General features: G+C 47.1%; 7 protein-coding genes across 7 annotated transcripts; 3 read left to right on the top strand and 4 right to left on the bottom strand.

Annotated features, from left to right (window-relative positions):
• Window positions 1–343: 343 nt before the first annotated feature.
• Window positions 344–1487, bottom strand: BJ212DRAFT_1270411 (putative methyltransferase-domain-containing protein; the record flags this gene model as incomplete). Its single annotated transcript, XM_041330888.1, has 4 exons — window positions 344–848; window positions 906–1007; window positions 1064–1377; window positions 1425–1487. 4 exons carry the CDS (start codon window positions 1485–1487, stop codon window positions 344–346), a joined length of 984 nt encoding a protein of 327 aa, XP_041193479.1.
• A 270-nt stretch (window positions 1488–1757) lies between these two features.
• Window positions 1758–3180, top strand: BJ212DRAFT_148565 (uncharacterized protein). Its single transcript, XM_041341011.1, has 3 exons — window positions 1758–1824; window positions 1900–2467; window positions 2527–3180. Exons 2-3 carry the CDS (start codon window positions 1982–1984, stop codon window positions 3097–3099), a joined length of 1059 nt encoding a protein of 352 aa, XP_041193478.1. The 5' UTR covers window positions 1758–1824; window positions 1900–1981; the 3' UTR covers window positions 3100–3180.
• A 2166-nt stretch (window positions 3181–5346) lies between these two features.
• Window positions 5347–7153, top strand: BJ212DRAFT_1587299 (uncharacterized protein; the record flags this gene model as incomplete). The annotated part of the gene is made up of 14 exons (XM_041342403.1): window positions 5347–5383; window positions 5436–5560; window positions 5581–5686; window positions 5824–5987; window positions 6046–6160; window positions 6211–6305; window positions 6358–6431; window positions 6482–6489; window positions 6541–6678; window positions 6728–6743; window positions 6799–6841; window positions 6895–6903; window positions 6963–7000; window positions 7051–7153. Coding segments are annotated over 14 exons (1071 nt in total), but the record flags the coding sequence as incomplete, so codon positions are not given.
• A 164-nt stretch (window positions 7154–7317) lies between these two features.
• BJ212DRAFT_1350527 (O-methyltransferase-domain-containing protein) lies at window positions 7318–9862 on the bottom strand. Its single transcript, XM_041335505.1, is given in 14 exon segments — window positions 7318–7682; window positions 7732–7796; window positions 7852–7948; window positions 8006–8110; window positions 8178–8317; window positions 8371–8431; window positions 8484–8495; window positions 8537–8538; window positions 8550–8786; window positions 8847–9027; window positions 9076–9356; window positions 9415–9629; window positions 9692–9743; window positions 9807–9862. 12 exon segments carry the CDS (start codon window positions 9437–9439, stop codon window positions 7524–7526), a joined length of 1365 nt encoding a protein of 454 aa, XP_041193476.1. The 5' UTR covers window positions 9440–9629; window positions 9692–9743; window positions 9807–9862; the 3' UTR covers window positions 7318–7523.
• Window positions 9863–10573: 711 nt separating this feature from the next.
• BJ212DRAFT_148274 (uncharacterized protein) lies at window positions 10574–11227 on the top strand. The gene is made up of 4 exons (XM_041340479.1): window positions 10574–10663; window positions 10723–10793; window positions 10874–11069; window positions 11130–11227. The coding sequence occupies exons 2-3, from the start codon at window positions 10737–10739 to the stop codon at window positions 11057–11059; spliced, it is 243 nt and encodes an 80-aa protein (XP_041193475.1). The 5' UTR covers window positions 10574–10663; window positions 10723–10736; the 3' UTR covers window positions 11060–11069; window positions 11130–11227.
• A 1949-nt stretch (window positions 11228–13176) lies between these two features.
• BJ212DRAFT_1299244 (uncharacterized protein) lies at window positions 13177–15598 on the bottom strand (the record flags this gene model as incomplete). Its single annotated transcript, XM_041332835.1, has 4 exons — window positions 13177–13271; window positions 13394–13480; window positions 13742–15248; window positions 15308–15598. 4 exons carry the CDS (start codon window positions 15596–15598, stop codon window positions 13177–13179), a joined length of 1980 nt encoding a protein of 659 aa, XP_041193474.1.
• Window positions 15599–15908: 310 nt separating this feature from the next.
• On the bottom strand, window positions 15909–18052 carry BJ212DRAFT_1350508 (uncharacterized protein). Its single transcript, XM_041335504.1, has 3 exons — window positions 17782–18052; window positions 17057–17722; window positions 15909–17004 (listed from the first exon to the last, which is right to left on the bottom strand). The coding sequence occupies exons 1-3, from the start codon at window positions 18004–18006 to the stop codon at window positions 16327–16329; spliced, it is 1569 nt and encodes a 522-aa protein (XP_041193473.1). The 5' UTR covers window positions 18007–18052; the 3' UTR covers window positions 15909–16326.
• Between the last annotated feature and the right edge of the window lie 7 nt (window positions 18053–18059).

Raw genomic sequence — 18059 nt, 5'->3', positions numbered from 1 at the left:
GAGGGAAAAGAAAGAACGTGTTTAAAACGTGCTCGCACAGCGGGCACAAAAGAGTGTCTTGGTACTGCGGATGATCGATGATTCGATAGCGGCTGGTTTCCAAGACATTTTAGTCAGCGGCTTGGTCTCATTGTTCTTGTTCTTTCACACCAGACCAACTGATCTCCTATAATACATAGCCTTTACCATTTTCAGATAGAATATGATAGGGCAACGCAGCCTCTAGGGAGGCCAACATCGTTGACTTCATCTGTGCAAGGCACCCAGGCCATCCCGGGGCAATTTGAATGATCCGACAAGTACGAGTTAAATTTGCACTCAACATGTCGAACGTGCCCGGTAATTAAGCATACTTCTGACAAGCCCAAATCACATAAGGTAAATCCAAAAGCCCGTCTACCCTGAACAACCGCCAAGTCCCCTTGGTCAACCATCTCTCAAGGAACTCCCTCACGACATCTTCTTGTCTCAGTTCAACGATCACCAATGCCCACGTCTTCCCTGCAGTTGAGACAGTCTCGATTGTCTCAACGAGTGCGGGAAGAAGCGAAGGGTGGTAGATACAATCAACGACCAGGACGAGATCCCACTTGGCGTTGGGCTCAGGTGGCGTGGGGTAATAGCGTGACCGACCAGTTGGCGGCAATGACAGCAGTGTTTCCCAGTCTAGCTCTTCCACAGAGATATTCGATCCTGGTGATCCCTCTGGAGGCCTTGTATTTTGCGTCCAACCTGCGAAATTAAGGGCGACATTTTTTTGGATAAGTGGGAGAAGGGATGCGATGTCCGTTGCAGTGTAGCTCTTTGCACATGCAGAAAGCGCGACGCTAAGCAAACCCGTGCCTGCACTGTCCAACCGATCAGGGTGAATAAAAACAGCAGCCACATTGAACGTCGAAATTCACCCTAACTCAAGTATATGGCTCTCCCGGAGTAGATCCTTATCGAGTAACGGGCTGCTTGGAGGGAAGCGATGCTGCTGCAGGATAACTTGGGCGAACGCAATGCTACCATCACCTCGTGGATATCTGCCAAGCGAACAAAGTACGCAGCATGATCCTACCTCGCTCGCCACAAGACACTACCAGTATCTCCTTTTCGACTGCGTAGCGCAGTTTTGTCTTGCGCGAGCTCGATCTCGATGACGTGTGGGGTCTCTTCACTACAAGTTTTCCTCGCGGACTTGCCCTTTCGTGATCTCGACGCCGATTTAGATTCGGCGGCTCCCAAGGAGGGTGTTGGCTGTGATGGTGCGGTGAGTTCAAATCGGATGGAAAGAGTATCCTTGCGAGAATCGACGTGTCCTAGGCCGCGGAACCCGTCTGGTCCTGTTGGGTCGAGTGGTTTTTGGTTCAGAGCTGTGTATATGAGGAAGATCTGCGATGGTATAGATTTGAATCATTATATAAGTGGATTAAGCTGACCTCCTCGTCTGCATTGGTCACTGGTTCGGTGCAGTCTGGGAGCTTCAGCAGATTCGAGGACATGATATATAGCCAACCAAATGCTAAAGCAAAGGTGTAAGTGCAAGCTTGTTGGGGAAGACCCAAATAGAGCCAAATAATCTTGGTGATGATATGATCGATGATCAATTGACCATCGATCATTAATTGTGTCCTCTACCTAACCACACCTAGTAACGATCGTAGGCTTAAGTACTTGCGAGTCCGACTTCGCCGTGATAGTTGTCGTCTTTGTGGTGGATGCCGTGAACTCTGGATCTGTCCATATCCTCTGCAGCTGGCTAATATCATCAAATATCTGATCGCAACCACGAGTTGCTGAACGTGTGCACAGTGGCGCATACGATACATACGCGATCTTGTAAGTACCCTCTCAGCTCTCTATCTTTTCATCCTCTGTAGCTTATAAAGACTTTATTATGTCGTGAATCTCAAGATACATCGACGCATCTCACGCACCTCTCATTGCTACTAGACTTATTATCATTTCCACTTGCAATCACGAATTCCGCTTCACTATGCCTAGCTGGACCATCATCCCGCCAACCATGGAAGACCTTGATCAGTATTATTGTCACCCAATGATTGTGAAATTATTTCGTATCATGAGGACCGTTTACGGACTTCTGGATCCGCAAAATGAACCGTCGGGGATCCATGAAGGAAAACATACCGCAACATTTGGTTATGAAGATTCAGAAGAAACCAGTGAATCTTCTGTATTATCAAGCCTTTTCATCCATTTTGGTCTATCCAACCAGACCTCTCCACGCTTTGCTATCATATTACCGTCTATGCAAATCGAGGACTTGATACAAGGATCACGTATACCCGTCCCGCCTGAGCTTGTGCCAACCGTGACAGACATCTGCGATTTCGCCGTTGTGAGGTCTCAGTTTACCCCAGATCCAAATGACCCAGAATACGACATAGATTCCGGATACGGAATAGACGAACCAGAGAGCTACCCTGCGGGTCAGGTGTGGGAACGAGTTCAAATGCAGGTGAGAGCTAATTCGCACCATTGACCCATTTGTTTTAATGCAAATAATTGGCTTGTCAGAAATTTCACGAGCTTCTTATGAATACAGGCCTTATCGAGAGCACAGACCCTCGACACAGTCATCGATGTGATCTTTGTCGATCGGACCTTCTCCAATGCAAGGTTTGTCTGAAAGTTATGTGTCCTGCGCGCAACTGCGTTGCATTTCCTTTGTCTTGCATGCGCTGGCGGCCATGTGCTGCAGGACACCGCTGCTGGTACAGCGACATCTGTATCGATTGTGTCGTCGTCGGCACAACCTGTCTATGCGAGGAAACCTGGACGTGCGACCTCTGCACAGAAAAAGGCGGCTTCTTTTTACGTTGTCTTCGCTGCAACAGGCCATTTTGCGATGGATGCTCGTACCTTGTGGGATGTCGCGGCTGTAGAGCCTCGAACCTCTGCCACGACTGTGCCGAAGAAGCCCCAGAGGATGTAGCAAAGGAAAAATACGTGGAACTCGTCGGTCCGTGCACCAAATGTAAAACTCCAGTCTGTAAACCCTGCGCGACGGCAGCGGCGGCGGGCACGTATGTTCACATCGCTGTCGTTAGTTTCTCGACGGGGTGTGATTGTATCAAGTCGTATAAATAACGGGGCAACAGCCCAAGGTTGCTGTTGGCTGGGATTTGTACTTGCAGCCTTGAACCAGAAGAATACAAAGTGTCGGAATGCATGCGTGCGATCGTGCTAGTGAACTTTTGATTGGAGTCAATCTGGTCCACATTGCTTCAGAGCGATGAACATTGTTTAATATACTGAACATCCTAATGTTCTACGGATGAAATATCGGTTACGCTCATACCTTGGTTTATGAGCACACCGCATCTTAATGATTAGATTGATTGTTTGCTGACGATTGGCAAGGATGTCACCTCTAGAGGCAGAATACACCCGAGCATCAGACTCTCGAGTATTGCAGGCGCAGCGCCAGCCTTTGTCCCACCGGCATGCCATCGGGCAAGAGGTAGACAGGTGCACCCTGTTTTGTATGTTTCACTAGCAGATTGAATATTTTCTGTTTGCTCTTGACGTTCCAGAAAATCATTGTGTTCTCATCTCCATTGCCCACAATTCGCTGTCGTCTGGAGAACGACCCGTCGACCGTCTGTGAAGAACCTAACCGCATCCATTCGGTCGTGTGTTCTTGCGTCGTCCACGTTGGTGCTGGACCCCGGTGCTGTCTGCGCCTGAATCAGGCCGCCCTGACATCCCGTGTTGAAGTATACAGAGATAGACGATCAGTAGCGTTTCAGGTTGACGAGGAGCGTGCGTTCAAGTGATATCGCTGCGTTGTAGATTTTGTGTATGGGGTGATGAGTAGCGTCTGTTAACCCAACACGTGTAGGCGTTTCGGATCTCATATCGTTTCTTCCATTATCACTGCTACCTCTTGGTCGATCTACCAGCCATCCCCTTCATTCTGTGCATGGTGAACTTGCTCGAAAGAACATCTGTATGGCACTTTTGCTACGACTGTGCCGAAGAAAATGTAGCAAAGGGAATTCAAGTGGAATCATTGACCCACGCACCAAACGCACTGCTCCAGTATGTAAACCCTGCACAAGAAAATTGGCAGGTTCAGCTATCTGGATGGTTAGTGAAGGTGTAGGGCATGCGCATGATTCTGGTTTGAATATCAGACTAACGGTGGCACGACTAGTCGTCCTTAGTTGGGATTTGTCCAATCTTGAAGCAGATCATAAGAATACAAGGCATTTTCGTGTCAGAATACATGTTTGTGGTCAGGTCTTAGCCGCTGGATCTCAGGCTGGAGCGTACATCTCGGCCTGACTGAAAGCTACCGTTGCCTTCCAAAACAAGCGTGACACTACAGCGAATTTTCCACGCACAGACCATCAACAGAAAACTATATAAACCTGGCCTCGAACTTTTCTGGTTCTTCAGAACATACTCAGCTAGGATCTATTTTATAGAAACTAACTCGAGTCTCGCATGTTTACACATGCCACATCCTTCAATTCCGCTGGATGACACCAGCGCTCACTCGTTCGACAGAGAACACGGTTTCCGCTTGCGGGGATCTCGAGGACGTTTGGGTTTGTGCATTATCGGGCTGCTTGCAGTCTGGTGAAGCTGGATCCAGCGAGTGGAGCGTCTGTCTGACGGAACTTCAAGCTTCAGGATAAAGTATTGATGTGCGTAGTATGTAGTTAAAAGCATAATTGTAATCGGCAAATAGTGGTCAATACCCAATGTTGTTGAAGTGATCCGGATTGAATTGACTTTTAATAAGATCTTGTCGCTGTTGCCAGCTAGCCTGATCCCTTGTGTATATGGTCATTGGGAGGGGGTTCTGTAGTAAATAAATGTTTTATTTATCTACTGCAGACAGTGCATGCTCCATGTTTCTTGTTGAACGCCCACCTGTTGTCTGTCACCTGCGTGGTATAAATCCAACTTTCGTGTGCCAAGTGTTGTACAGTACTGACCCTTAGGCTGCTTCTTGTCGCTGTGAGCATGTCGGCTGGCTGGGGAACGAGGCCGAGCCGATATGCTCACCGTGTGCCTGCTATGATTGGCGTTCCCGTAAGATGCTTAATGATAGTAAACACGATGTTATGTCCGTTCTGTTTTCACCTGTACTTACTACTGGTAGAGACTGTAGAGATATAACTCATGATGCACATGTGTCGGGGATTGGCGCGACCGAGTGCCGTTACGTGGTATAACACCCATGTCACCTTCATTCAGGATCTATGTATGCATAATCTACTCAGACTGTGATCTGAACGAGCTCACCATGCCGTATCCCTGAAGGGTTCGCAACGACCACGAACTTACGATCATCATCGGTGCTAGTCATATCTGGTCCATCTGATGCTTTCGTTGCATGCGCTCGTACTGTCTTTCATTTGTATGTTGCTTCTAAAGTTCCGAACAAGACGCTCTATTTCAATTCAGAATAGCCAGGAGATCCCTTACCTTAGACTGGGCGGCTTTCCTGGGCTGGGCTTCCCTGGGTGATGTTCCCAAGGAGTCTGTCAATCGATGTCAAGACGTATTCAACACGCCAATCCGTGACGTTACCTGCGTGTGACTGTGTGTGCCTAGTATGCCCAACTTGAACTGAGGGTGGATATTATAACATCGTCAGATGCCCTCTCGTCAACACCTTTCCTTGTTGTGCTCTGTCTCATCGCGGTGAACTACAGCAGACGTGAGTAATGTACGGATTTAATGTGTCTTGATCTTGAGCATTCCCAGGTCGATGAGCTTCAAGTTATACGCCGTTCTCGTGGCAGACAGTACTATGACTTTTTATCTTGGCCTCAGGATGATAACACAACATTCTAGGTATCCTGATATACGACCATATGGTAACAATCACAGATGAAATCACTTTCATCTGGTGTCGCTCGAAATCACTATCTGCAATGTTATTTCTCACCAATCGCTATTTTGCTCTGTTCGGCAATGTCTATATGTTATTTGTGTATGTTCTGCCCAGTTCAGACCAGGTGCTATAGTTTTGTTATGCGCGTACCCAGCTGGCAGGCTCATATCTTATTTCTACAGAGGTTTCAATTCTGGTTCTTGAACATGTGTTGTTTTGCTCAACAAAATCCTAGCTGTCGGCCATATTTAATATACAGAGAATTGCTCCTTTTGTTCCAGCAAATCTTCGTTGGCCGTGAGTAGAATTTTATGGCGAGAACCATATACATGTACTGACATTTCCAGTTATACTGACTCTTCGCACTTATGCCCTCTACTGCCGTAGCAAACGCCTCCTTGCTTGGATGGTAATTATCGGTCTTGTTCTTGGGGGAGTGACTGTACGTATTCGCATAAGCCTTTGTACTCTGAGAGTCTACTTATGGCTTATAGGTGGCGACGCTTCAACTCCGTTCAAGCACTCTCGTGCCAGGATTCAATTGCTTTGAGTCATATTCAGAAAAGATGTGCGCCATCTTCCTCACCCTTCCGCGTGCTTGCTCAAAAGATGTTGCAGAGCCGTCAGTTAGTGAATTCGCAGTAGGATTTGCGTGGAACATAATGCTATGATTGCAGGTCCTGGGTTGGGATGGACGACACTACTTCTCTACGAATTACTCATCTTTGCCCTCACAGTTTACAGGATATGCAAAACTAGAGGACTGTCTCTGATAACATCGAGGAGAAATCTACTTGATATCATGTTTCAAGATGGTAATTTTCGCTGTATTGATACCGTAAACATTGATCTAAGTAAACGCAGGCGCAATGTATTTCGCGTGAGCTTGCTAGGGAAACGGTGATTTGAATAAATCTGATCCGCGTTCCATTTAGGGTGATGACATTGGTTAATCTACCTAATATTCTGATGTCCTACGTGAGTTTACTAATAAAATATCTGTCGAGTCGCACGCTCACTCCTCGGTTTAGTGTGGTCCAGTGAGCACACACCCGCGTCTTATGATAAGATTGACTAACTATTGCTGGCGACTGGCAAGAATACCACCAGAGGCAGTCTGGCTACATTAACTAGCTGGTGAGTATCTAACGCGGCAAACACGGATTGATTCTGACTATGCACTCTAGCGTGTCCGTGGCTCTCGTCTCTCGGCTGATGCTTAACCTGCACAAATCTGTCGACACAGGCATCCTTACCACCCCCGTCCGGAATGATAACGGTGACTACGTCCTTACCACCAGGATCGACGTAGAACAGTCCGCAATTGCCTCTTTCGATCGCTAGGTTGATATTAGGTCATGTTTCTAGATGCGAATATTCTTATTGGAAGTAGAAAGTGTTAATCAATATCAGGGTGTGCCCGGTTCTGTAGAGACGGGCCTGTATGCATAAGATCACGCATTTGAAACAGTAAGATAGCAACTACCCAGAGTTCTATTAAGCTTTCAAAGTGTACGATGAATATGCACCACGTGTTTAAAGAACTTCTTGATATCAGCTCTGAGCAATCCTGAACTCCATGACCATTGTATCTACGAGATCATAAACCTGGGTGAGTGCTAGACCAGCCGTAGCCCTGTAAATTATCACCAATCAATTGTCACCGACGTGTCAAAGATGAATTATAAGGAACTTGCGCGATAATCTTCAGCTCGTCCAAGGTTCGTTCTTTGGAATTCAGAAGGAACCACATAGTCAGGTCTATTTGGTATGTTCTGTGGCTGCCTGTTCCAAAGTTTGGTAGCATAGGTTCGGGGGCCTGGCAATCATGAATTTAGAAATATATCAGGCTGCACTCCGAGACTTACGATGCTTAACCCATCAGTAGTTCCTGCGCCAGGTTCTTGGAACGTGTGAAAGAGAACGCAATCATCTAATACAAGGCATGGCCCTTGAAGACACAACACACTGAGTTGCAATTGACTCACGAATTAGCACTACGCTGTTCGGTCCCATGGCCTTGCGAATGTTGCGGAGGATCATCGTTGCCTCAGCGTCCGGCCAGTTGTGGATAATGTGCCTCAGCTATATAATAAGTGGTCAAGTTACTGACGATGAATGATAACAAATATAAGCTCTTACATAGTAGACATCCTTGCCAGCAACAGGTATGTCCTCGAAAAAATTGTTTGGCACGAACTTCACACGCCCATCGAGTAGTGCATCAGGAGCATCCTTCTCCCAGGCCTAATCAGACATAAATGATGTGCCCGTTGTGCTGGAATGATAATAGCTACTGGATGTCTGTACTCACGTTTTGTGCCTGTACCATAACTTCCGGAAGATCGTGATTGGTTATTCTGAGATGAGGGAACATTTTCGCCAGAGGCATGGAAAACGCTCCAATGCCGGATCCGACATCAACCACAGAGGACACATTGTCCCAATGGTATTCTTATAGACCTGCTTTACAGCCGTGTTAATGATTGAAAATAATGTTGGCTTACGATGCAGAAATGCAGAAGTGCCCATCATCTCACTGTGGCCAAGCAAGCCTCTGTGAAATATCTATACATGAGTATGTGAGCCGTCAATCATTCATGGATGACTCCGCACATACATCGCGTCTTTCATCCTAGAAAAAGTGTTAACGTAGGGAAAGACAGGAGTATAGTGGCAGAACTCACGTCCTTCTTGATCATTTCCCAGAAGCTCTCCTCCATACCCTCTTTCCTGCAGGCAAATACACGGGGTGCCTTTTCGACTTCATGTGATCGTGAAAATTCTTGGTCGATCATAGTCTCATAGAGAACTCCTGCGTATTTAGAGACGTCCCGGGAATGAAAATGTGCATAACACCCAGTGTTGTTTGCTGACTTGAGTATGAGGGATAGTCGGGTGTTTGTAAAGACATCCCGTTCGACTGTTAAACACATTACCGTAAGGCTTCATATATAATTCTCCACCAACAGCAGCATGTCACCTTCTTTAAAGCAACCCATGAGGGACAAAGCCCGTAAGATGCGTGCAGTCTTGCTCTTGTCAAGGTTGACTGCTTCAGCTAGCCTATCCACGCTAAGACCTTCCGGGTGTTGCTCCAGAACATCCGCGATGCGTGCTCGCAAGGCAACGTTCGTACATGCCCAATTGTAATCAAAAACGAACTGAGGAAATGAGCACCAGAGTAAATATCATCTGCGACCGGAACTCACATTCATCACCGTGTGTTGGGGAGGAGCCAGTATTGCGCTCAGTTGGTGATATGCACCCTCAAGCAGCCTAGTGGCCTTTCTGAGGGCAAGCGTATCTGTCGCCATGTCGAGGGGATGGAAGGTAGTTGCATCTGCACTGGGTACCCCATGTCCAGTTTTCTTGTATTCCGCGATTGCTTGGCGTGCAGAGGAGTTGATGATGCCTAAGAGAGCTTCAAGCTTGACCTCAGGTTCAGTCAATTCCGTCATTTTTGGGGCAGATATGAAGAAACAATATTGTTCTCCAGTTGTAATCACGTTGGTGAACATTCGGATTTTATAGGCACCATATGTACATACCAGCTCCAAAATTACTGATGATCATTGCAATCAAAGGGTGAGCGGGGCCGCTTATCTTTAGTATCCCGTAGTCAGACCTTGACAGAAGGAAGACATTTCCTTCTACGTCAAGGTTTGATGATTTCACTGAACCTCGGTCCCCGTCTGTGCATTATAGCCAGCTCCAGACCTGAAACAAACGAAAAGAGTGAGCAGTGCTGCTTATTTTTAATATCCTGCATTCAGATCTTGTCAATGGAAGGAAGACAGTCGTTCCTTGATCGGGGCTCAATCTTACTACGCCTCGGTTTGTATTATACGACCGGTCCCGGAACTGAAATAAATTTAAACTGATGGAAAATGAAAAGAGTGATTGGGCGACGGCACAGTGATTGTCTTACTGGTAAGCTCACCTTGGTCTCTATACACGCTGACTGACTCAGGTTCTCCGACTCCCACGTTAGTGGAGGAGAAATACAATCTTTCGTTTTTCTCTGCAGCTGTGTGCACAATTCATAGATCCAGTAAACAGTGGAATCCTGGCTGAAACACCAGTGAATATGAATACATCTACGTTCATGTAAAAAGAAACCTACCTGACTGGTCACGAGTCTGATTTCCGTGGCGCATCAAGCTGCGCCGTTGCTCTTAGAGCGATGCGTGACCTGTTGGCATTCCGAAATAAATCGGCTCTAGCTATCTTTCAGCACAAACTGTGTCGGAGAAAGTACGGATCTTTTTTTATGTCTTCATGGTCCTATCGCGGTCTTTGTGCACAGCATCCTGCCTTTTTTCCAATCCTAGTGCCCGTGAACGCCGTCAGTCTCTCTGCATCTTACCCAGGTCCGTGAGGATCGCACAAGAAATATTAAGGCGAAAGTATAGAATATGCATGTATGTTAGTATTCCGCAAGAAGTTATCAGCGAAAGTATAACAGAAGAATTTGAGACATGCAACCGCCGACAAACTCTGGAGACTAAGGATAGCAGGTCCAGGGAGGCCCGTCCGCGTCAGGGCTATATCGAATAAGTATAGACTGTATAGTACATACTATGTAGACAATTGGAAATGACTGTTCATACCGTCCAAGTAGGTTGACGTCCAACCCTAACTTGGCTATCCGGATTCCGAAACGCCTCGGAATTTATTTTTTGGGCCAACTTCCGAGATCACCGGGCTGTGTACAACGGCCTGTACACTATTTGTTGTACGTGTAAATAAACTCTCAATCTGCTCTACCCAGCTCTGACAACTTTGTTTTAAGCGGAGGTAAGTCTGGTTCAAGCTTGTACCTTCTCTGGGAGCTCTTTTGTTCACTAGTTTATTAGGCGCCGCCCACTTCATGAATGATATGTCCTTGAAGCCTGTTGCCAACGAGGCAAACGTGGACCTACTAGTAGTATGTGGACGTGATCTCTAGCATTAGGTCAGGTTGCATTCGACGAGATATAATTAATCACTCCGACATAACTATTCAAGTTGTGGTGTTTCTGCTTGAGCTATTCTGTCGCCATAACAGACCAACAAGGGTCTGAAGGTGCTCTTTGCATTCCGGGCCCTCTACTACCGTTGTACGTGTTCGTTTCCAGCACGTTGAAAGTTATCCAGCAACTCGCGCTCCTGGCTGTCTTGAACATGCTGGACAACGGCATTTGCTATTTGTGATTTGATCACGGTAAGCCTTCAATGCTCCCCTTATAGTCAACTAAGCTGATGGCAGACGCGTGACGATCAGTTCGTAGCTCGCCACTAAAAGATTATCTACATTCTATTTGACATGTCCAATCCACTCTGTACCGCAGCATCCTCCTTGCAAACCTTAACATGAGGGTGTCCCTTGGAGAACGGCAATCGCCAGTGGATATGGATTTGATGGCGTTTACCACAATTGAACCTCATCCTGTAGCTTTGAGCTGAAAAATGGTTCTCATTGTTTACACATGCCACATCCTGCAATCCTGTTAGATAACACCAGCGCTCACTCGTACGACCGAGAACATGGTGTCTGCTTGCGGGGGGATCTTAAGGACGTTTGGATTTGTGCATTGTTAGGCTACTTGCAATTTGTTACCGTAACGCTAAGTGGAGCGTCTGTCTGACGGAACTTCAGGATAACATGGTTAAATATAAACTTTATCTGTAGTGGCTGGAGTTTAGCAAAGTGTGGCGGTCAGATTACACGGTCGACCTTGATGACAAAGATCAGATTAGTCTGATCTTGTGTCTTGCTTGGCATGTCAACGCTTTCAGCATCTGGGAACGTTCCAGTTCTTCCGAAGCTCAAGCTAGCTCCTTGGAAGGAATAGCCTAGATCACGCATCGCGGATCGTCCCGATCTCCGCGTTACAATAATGTGCCAAGGAAAATCATGCATAGCATCATATGCTCTGAACTCTAACTACTTCGTGACGTCGACCGTGTGTGTGTTTGCTTTGCATGCATACTTGCATACGTAGCACGTACTACTCGTCCCAACGTTCTTGTCGAGACCCTTTCTCTCAGGTTGTGCTTTACATTGCAATGGACGATGGCGAAGCACAGCTGGTGTGAGTAATGCATAAATTTACTACGTGTCTTGATAGTGACTCAACATCCCCAGTTTCACGCACTCATACGCCATTCTCGTGGCAAACAGTATTAGGCTTTTTTTATATCTTTGGGGCTCTCAGGATGATGACACAATATTCTAGGTATCCTGGTGTATGATCATATAGCGACCCTCATAGAAGAAATCACTTTCATCTGGTATCGTCCGAAAGCACCGTCTTCAATATTATTTCTGCTCAATCGCTATGTCGCTCTGCTCGGCAATATCTATGCCTTATTGATCAATTTCCTGCCTGTTCCAGAAGAGGTTGTATGATTTCATTGCACATGTACCTAACTGATAGGCTCACAACTTATTTCCGCAGAGGTTTCAACTTTGGTTCTCGAATCATTGTTGTTTTGCTCAACAGAACCTAGCTGTCCGAAATATTTCTTGTCCAGAGAACTCCTCATTTTTGTTCAACAATTCATTGTTTGCTGTGAGTTTATTTCTATGGCAAGAACTACATATTCTGAAATTTCCAGCCATATTGACTCTTCGGATTTATGCACTCTACAGCCGTAGCAAGCGCCTGCTGATTTGGATGTTAGTGGCCGTCATTGCTCTTGCAGGGGTAGCTTCCGTGCGTGTTCACACATAATGTTCTACTCTGTACTGATGGTTTCAAGGGGGGAATATTTGGACATTCTTCAAGCACTGTGATCGACGTGCCAGGAGTTAACTGCTATGAATCAGATGTATCAGTGACGTACGCCATTTTATTCGCCATTCTGCGCACTTGCTCAAAAATTGCTGTAGACCAGCCAGTCAGTGGATGCCGAGTCAGATTTGTATGAAATATGATTTCATGATTTTGTCCGATTACAGGTCCTGGGCTGGCATGGGTGGCCCTATTTGCCTACGAATTACTCATCTTTGTCCTTACGGTGTCCAGGATTTGCAGAACTAGAGGAACGCAGCGGTCACCATATCTAGTAATGTCCAGGAAAAACATCATTGACATCATACTCCAAGATGGTACATTTCTCGTTGTATCTATACCTGAAATACTGATCTAAGCGAACGCAGGTGCGATGTATTTCGGGTGAGGTTTCCAGTGAAATTGTGATTCTATGTAGTAATTTTGATCCATGTTCCTTCAGAGCGATGACACTATCTAATATACCGAACATCCTGATGTTCTACGTGAGTTGACAAATGAAATATTGATCGAGTCGCACGCTTACACCTTGGCTTAGTGCGGTTCAGTGAGCATACACCCGTATTTTGTAACCATTTCCTGATAATTGGCAAGGATACCGACAAATTCAGTCTGGCCACATTTACCAGCTGGTGAGTGGTTAGTGCGGTAAAAACGAATATATTTTTACATCGCTCCTCAGCATGTCCGTGACTCTCGTATCTCGACTGATGCTTAACCTGCACAAATCTATTGACTCCGGCATTCTTACCACTCCCATTCAAGATGATAACCACGATTCCTATATCCTTACTACCAGGGTATCCATTCACGCCATTCGCGCGCAGTCTTTGATTTCCTAATAAATTATTGTGTCGAGCCTGCGTGCGTCTGGACTTCTTCACATGCGATACCTAAGCACTTGTGTTGTGATTGCAAATACGTCTCGCGGCAAGTATCAAGCCGCTTAATAGAAGCCATCAGATCTCCCAGGCCAATGGAGAGCTTTAGCCTCGATGGCTGCTCAACCCATTAGTCCCATAAGGACCATATCCTCTGACACAAGTCGATCCGTTCTGACATACCACGCGTCAAACCTGAGATATAGTACACCCCTCACTTTCACCGTCATCGTCACTCAACCACCACTTCCTTTCCTGCGCCCGAACCTTGTTCATCCCGTGCACCTGCTCAGAAACATGCATCCACCGCTCAGCATAGATCCCTGCATTGAGGCGCCGACTCATCACCACTGAGTCCCATGCGACGATGGTGGTGAGGTTTGGGAAGATGTCGGAGAGAAAGGCGGCCACTGCTACGGTGGCGCGCGCCTCGATCAGGGAGTCAGCGAGACCTAGGGTTCGCACGGCTGTGTTTTCTATCCCTTCACGGTCTGATGGCACCTCTATGAACGCATCCGTGTTCAAAGCAATGCAAAGCTTCTGGAGATCAGGACAACAGTCGAGCATCGCAATGAGGCCTGTCTGAGTGATGCCAGACTTGACGCGCCATCCAGCCGTGTCGTTGAGGGAGAAGGAATAGAGGCGGGGCCATGCAGAGACGAGCGACCGGAGGTCGTCATCGTCCAAGTGTATACTGTGATTGATACTGATGTCTATCCTGCCCAGGCTTTCAAAGCAGGTAAGGTGGATAAAGTCACCCAAAGTGAGAGTGTGACAAGTAGGTGATCCGGAAGTCGAAACGCTACCCGAAGACACAATATGAGGTCCATTCAGGGCAGGCGGGGGCTGGAAGCTCGAAATAATTGGATAGCCCATATAAGTTCCGACATTAGCTGGGGGTTGTGGATGTGCGAGTAGATGTAGTGGGTGTACTGGCATGACCCGGGGACTTGGCGGCGTCATTAATCGCAGACTCAGATCTTGTAAATGAGTGCTCGAGAACCTCCTGAGAGTAGCAACAAGTGAAGTGATACTGGTAGGTGGCGGGTTGGTGTCCACTAGTACGCGCATAGAAGTGGGCGATCCTCCAAGCTTGCTAATGAATGCGTCTAGGAAAGACAAATTCGCTGCGTGAATCTGGAAATCGCGGACACATGAAAATGCCCCTGAAGGCAAAGACGAGTCCAGTTTCAGTCCCGCGTTGTTGAGATTGAATGAAAGCTTGCGAAGAGCTGGTTGTCTGGCAAGATGTGCAAGTGCAGTACCCTCAATTGCTCCACATTTGATTTCTGTGAGATTATTCCACGCGCAGAGGGTTTCCGATAGAGAGGGGAAATCGTTTCCAAAAGCGTTGGTGGGCAGTGTCACTTCTGTGATGTTAGGACAAACGTAGGGTAGCGAAGCCAATATGCCGAACTCGGGTATATGCCATTTACGACTATCATTTGTAATGGTTATCGCCAGGGAAGTAACTGTGGGCCCTGAAAGCGTGCGAATGAACGCGAAAGTCTCAGCTCTTTCATCATTCCAGAGGATCGACTTCAAATTCGGAAATAGAGGTGAGTTGGTTGGGGGATGGCAGAGAGAGAGAACGGTCGAGATATCTACTGGCCGAGCAGGGTCATGGACGCATAGGTGCTCAACACGACGTGCAAGGCTGCGAAGTATCTCCCATTCTGCCATTTTGAGTGGCCTCCGAAGCATTAACACGGGTTGTGGCCTTGCCTACATAAGTTCTCAAAGTTCGGATCACCTGTCATATCAATCTAGGGCAAAGAGCTTACCATATTTTCTGCGGTGAAAATCAGGTCAGAGGCCAAGGGTCGTAGTAGTGGTGTGAGTCCGTCCAGTCGCGACCATAGAGCACTGGTGGCCACATGATGGAAGACCTTGGAGGTTCTAGCAAGAGAAGCAAGAGTTCTTCCTGCGGCAATACTGCCAGCGTTGTCATTCCGCACATGTTCACATATGATACAAAGAAGCTCTTGGATAAGGAAAAGTCTGTGCATTCGCGCGTGTTGTGGTGGCAAATGCGACACGCATTGAAAAGTACCAGCGGCTCCCTCTGAATCCATTTCCTCTCTCAGGCATGCGCCAGCCTGAGTGTTGAATATTCAATATTGACGACGCGGGCAACAGATGGGCCTTGCAAGATCGTCAGGAACTAGTAGTGTAGTAGATTTGGAGGGAAAAGGGTTTCGTGCTTTCTTCGCGTAAGGAATTTAAAGGTAAGGACATTGATGTTTAAACAACGTTTATTTGGTTCTCATGTATATATAATATGCATCATACACTGTCACACTGACTCTCACATTCATTTGCGCCTGTAAGATTCAATGGCAGAATCTGCTGATCTCGCAGCACCGTTAAGGAGGAAAGACGGTCTTCTAATCATGGCCTGCTGCAGGACTGAGGAGACTACTTACAGCTCTGGAGAGTCATATTTCTATCATGTGATCGATTAAGATGTGACAGTGTGACAAGCAAGAATTTCGAAGAAGTAAGTCCACCTGAGGCTCAGTCGAATACTAAGTAGTTAATCGACCCAGCATTCAATGATTTATTACATGATAAGCCTTCCTGGGAACCACCATACTTCTTGTTTTTGCACCTTCATACATACCGAGCGAAATATTAGAGCCCTGGTCCGACTCTACACTGTACCTCGAATAAGTGAGGCTTGGTAGCCGACCGTTCCATGAACGGACTGAGGCAACATCCATCTAGCTAAGGATGTCATTAATAGCCGAGTCAGTCGTCAAAACCTATCGAATCAAGATCTCGAACGAAAAACGCGCCTGGCTTATTCGCTCCGGCGCCACCTCCTTTCCTGCTTTCGAATTCTGATCATTCCCTTGACTTGCTGAGAAACGCCTTCCCAACGAATGGCGTAGCTGTTTGCGTCCCGTCGGGCACGCATTTGATCCGTCTTCCAAGCTGTAACCTCATCGAGCCTGGGGAAAACATCGGACAGGAATGCGGCGACTACGGTGATTGCGCGAGGCTGGATAACCGAGTCTGCAAAAGCAATTGTCCGGATATGCATGTTTTCGACTCCTCCTCCTGGGCGATCTAAAGGCACCTCTGTGAATGTGTCGGTATCGATTGCAATACAAAGAGCCTGGAGTCTGGGGCAACATTGAAGCATATCGAGCAAGCCAGTTTGGCTGATATCAGATTTTACAATCCAACCGTGTGTTTTGTTGACACTAAAGGTCCGGAGGTGAGGCCATGCAGACGCCAAGGATGCCAGATCATCGTCTGCAAGATGTATACTACAGTTCACGTCGATCATTAAGGTGTTAATGCTTTCAAACTGGGTGAGAGGCATGAAATTACTGCCATGGATGCCAGTGTGGGATGACCGTCCGTTAAATTGATTACCAGTAGGTGGCAACAACGGAGGTTGAGCCACAGAGGGCATTCGTATACTAGGAAGACTCTGCAATGAGACATTCTGCGGTTTGATGCCCACATAATGCTCTATAAAGGCAAAATGCTCTCATGTCGCAGGGAGTTGGGCCAGCATCCACTTGACCGCGAATAGATGTGGGATGTATCTCTAGTTTTTGAATGAACTCGATCAAGGAAGGTAGCTCAGGTGCATGAACTTCCAGTTCACGAAGGCGCGAAAAAGTTTGCGGAGATGGAGGGTGGTCTGTCAGACTTTGAGAGATGGTCTGTGACAATGTAAATGCAAGTTTGCGTAAGTAGGTTTGTTTGGCGAGATGGTGAAAGATGACTGTATCGATTTCACCACATGTGACTTCCTCGAGGTGACTCCATGCGAGAAGCATGTTCGGAATTGGGGGACAGGGGGAACTGGAGGGAAGGGCGATGACTTTGACAGCAGGGCAAATGACGGGCACAGCAGTCAATATAGCAGATGCAGCCGCGCCCCACCGAGCAGTGCCAGTACTCGAACAATCAAATGTAAGGGATGTCAGAAGGGGTCCGCATAGAGTTTTTAAGAAGCCCATCGTTTGGGGTCTGCTGTCATTCCAGACGAGCGAGCGTAGATTCGGGAACAGCGGGGACGTGGTAGGCGGACGGGAAAGTGTAAAGATAACCGATGGTTCCACAGGGCGATGGGGGTTTAAAACACGCAGACGCTGGACACGATTAGCATAGCCTTGAATGATGTCCCATTCTGCTTTTCGAGGTGCCCGTTCGATACCAACCACTGCTGTACCTAGAGGCTGACGAGATGATAAGCACTCAATGAATTGAATACTACTGTAAACAACAAACGACGTACAAGGCGCCAATACAATCGAGTAACTTCTGTAGGCAAGCATTGGATTAGAGGCGCAACGCCGTCGAGATCTGACCATAGAGCATTCAACGCCACTGCATGAAAAGCCTTGCAGGTCCTGGCAAGACGTGCCAGAGCTTTTTTGGAAGCATTTGGGATATCATCTTCGTCATACAGATGTTCGCATATTATCATGAGTAGCTCATGCACAAGAAACAATCTATGCATATGGGTCCTGATGGGAGTCCGAGTCCCTAACTAAATAGAGTTTGGTTCACGTA

This window comes from Suillus subaureus (genome assembly GCF_016647635.1).
Source record: "Suillus subaureus strain MN1 chromosome Unknown BJ212scaffold_14, whole genome shotgun sequence".
Lineage (NCBI taxonomy): Eukaryota > Fungi > Basidiomycota > Agaricomycetes > Boletales > Suillaceae > Suillus > Suillus subaureus.
This window is presented reverse-complemented; position numbering and strand designations above follow the sequence as displayed.

Excerpts from the sequence above, each read along its gene's own strand:
- BJ212DRAFT_148565 (XM_041341011.1), top strand. The coding sequence starts at position 1,982 with ATGCCTAGCTGGACCATCATCCCGCCAACCATGGAAGACCTTGATCAG. Across the intron at positions 2,468-2,526 it reads GGGAACGAGTTCAAATGCAG|AAATTTCACGAGCTTCTTAT; the intron begins GTGAGAGCTAAT and ends TTGGCTTGTCAG.
- BJ212DRAFT_148274 (XM_041340479.1), top strand. The coding sequence starts at position 10,737 with ATGAATGATATGTCCTTGAAGCCTGTTGCCAACGAGGCAAACGTGGAC. Across the intron at positions 10,794-10,873 it reads CAAACGTGGACCTACTAGTA|TTGTGGTGTTTCTGCTTGAG; the intron begins GTATGTGGACGT and ends TAACTATTCAAG.
- BJ212DRAFT_1350508 (XM_041335504.1), bottom strand. The coding sequence starts at position 18,006 with ATGCATAGATTGTTTCTTGTGCATGAGCTACTCATGATAATATGCGAA. Across the intron at positions 17,723-17,781 it reads CTCGATTGTATTGGCGCCTT|CCTCTAGGTACAGCAGTGGT; the intron begins GTACGTCGTTTG and ends TCATCTCGTCAG. Across the intron at positions 17,005-17,056 it reads CCACATCTATTCGCGGTCAA|CATTATGTGGGCATCAAACC; the intron begins GTGGATGCTGGC and ends GCCTTTATAGAG.
- BJ212DRAFT_1350527 (XM_041335505.1), bottom strand. The coding sequence starts at position 9,439 with ATGATCATCAGTAATTTTGGAGCTG. Across the intron at positions 8,787-8,846 it reads CATGGGTTGCTTTAAAGAAG|TCGAACGGGATGTCTTTACA; the intron begins GTGACATGCTGC and ends TGTGTTTAACAG. Across the intron at positions 8,111-8,177 it reads TTATGGTACAGGCACAAAAC|GCCTGGGAGAAGGATGCTCC; the intron begins GTGAGTACAGAC and ends ATGTCTGATTAG.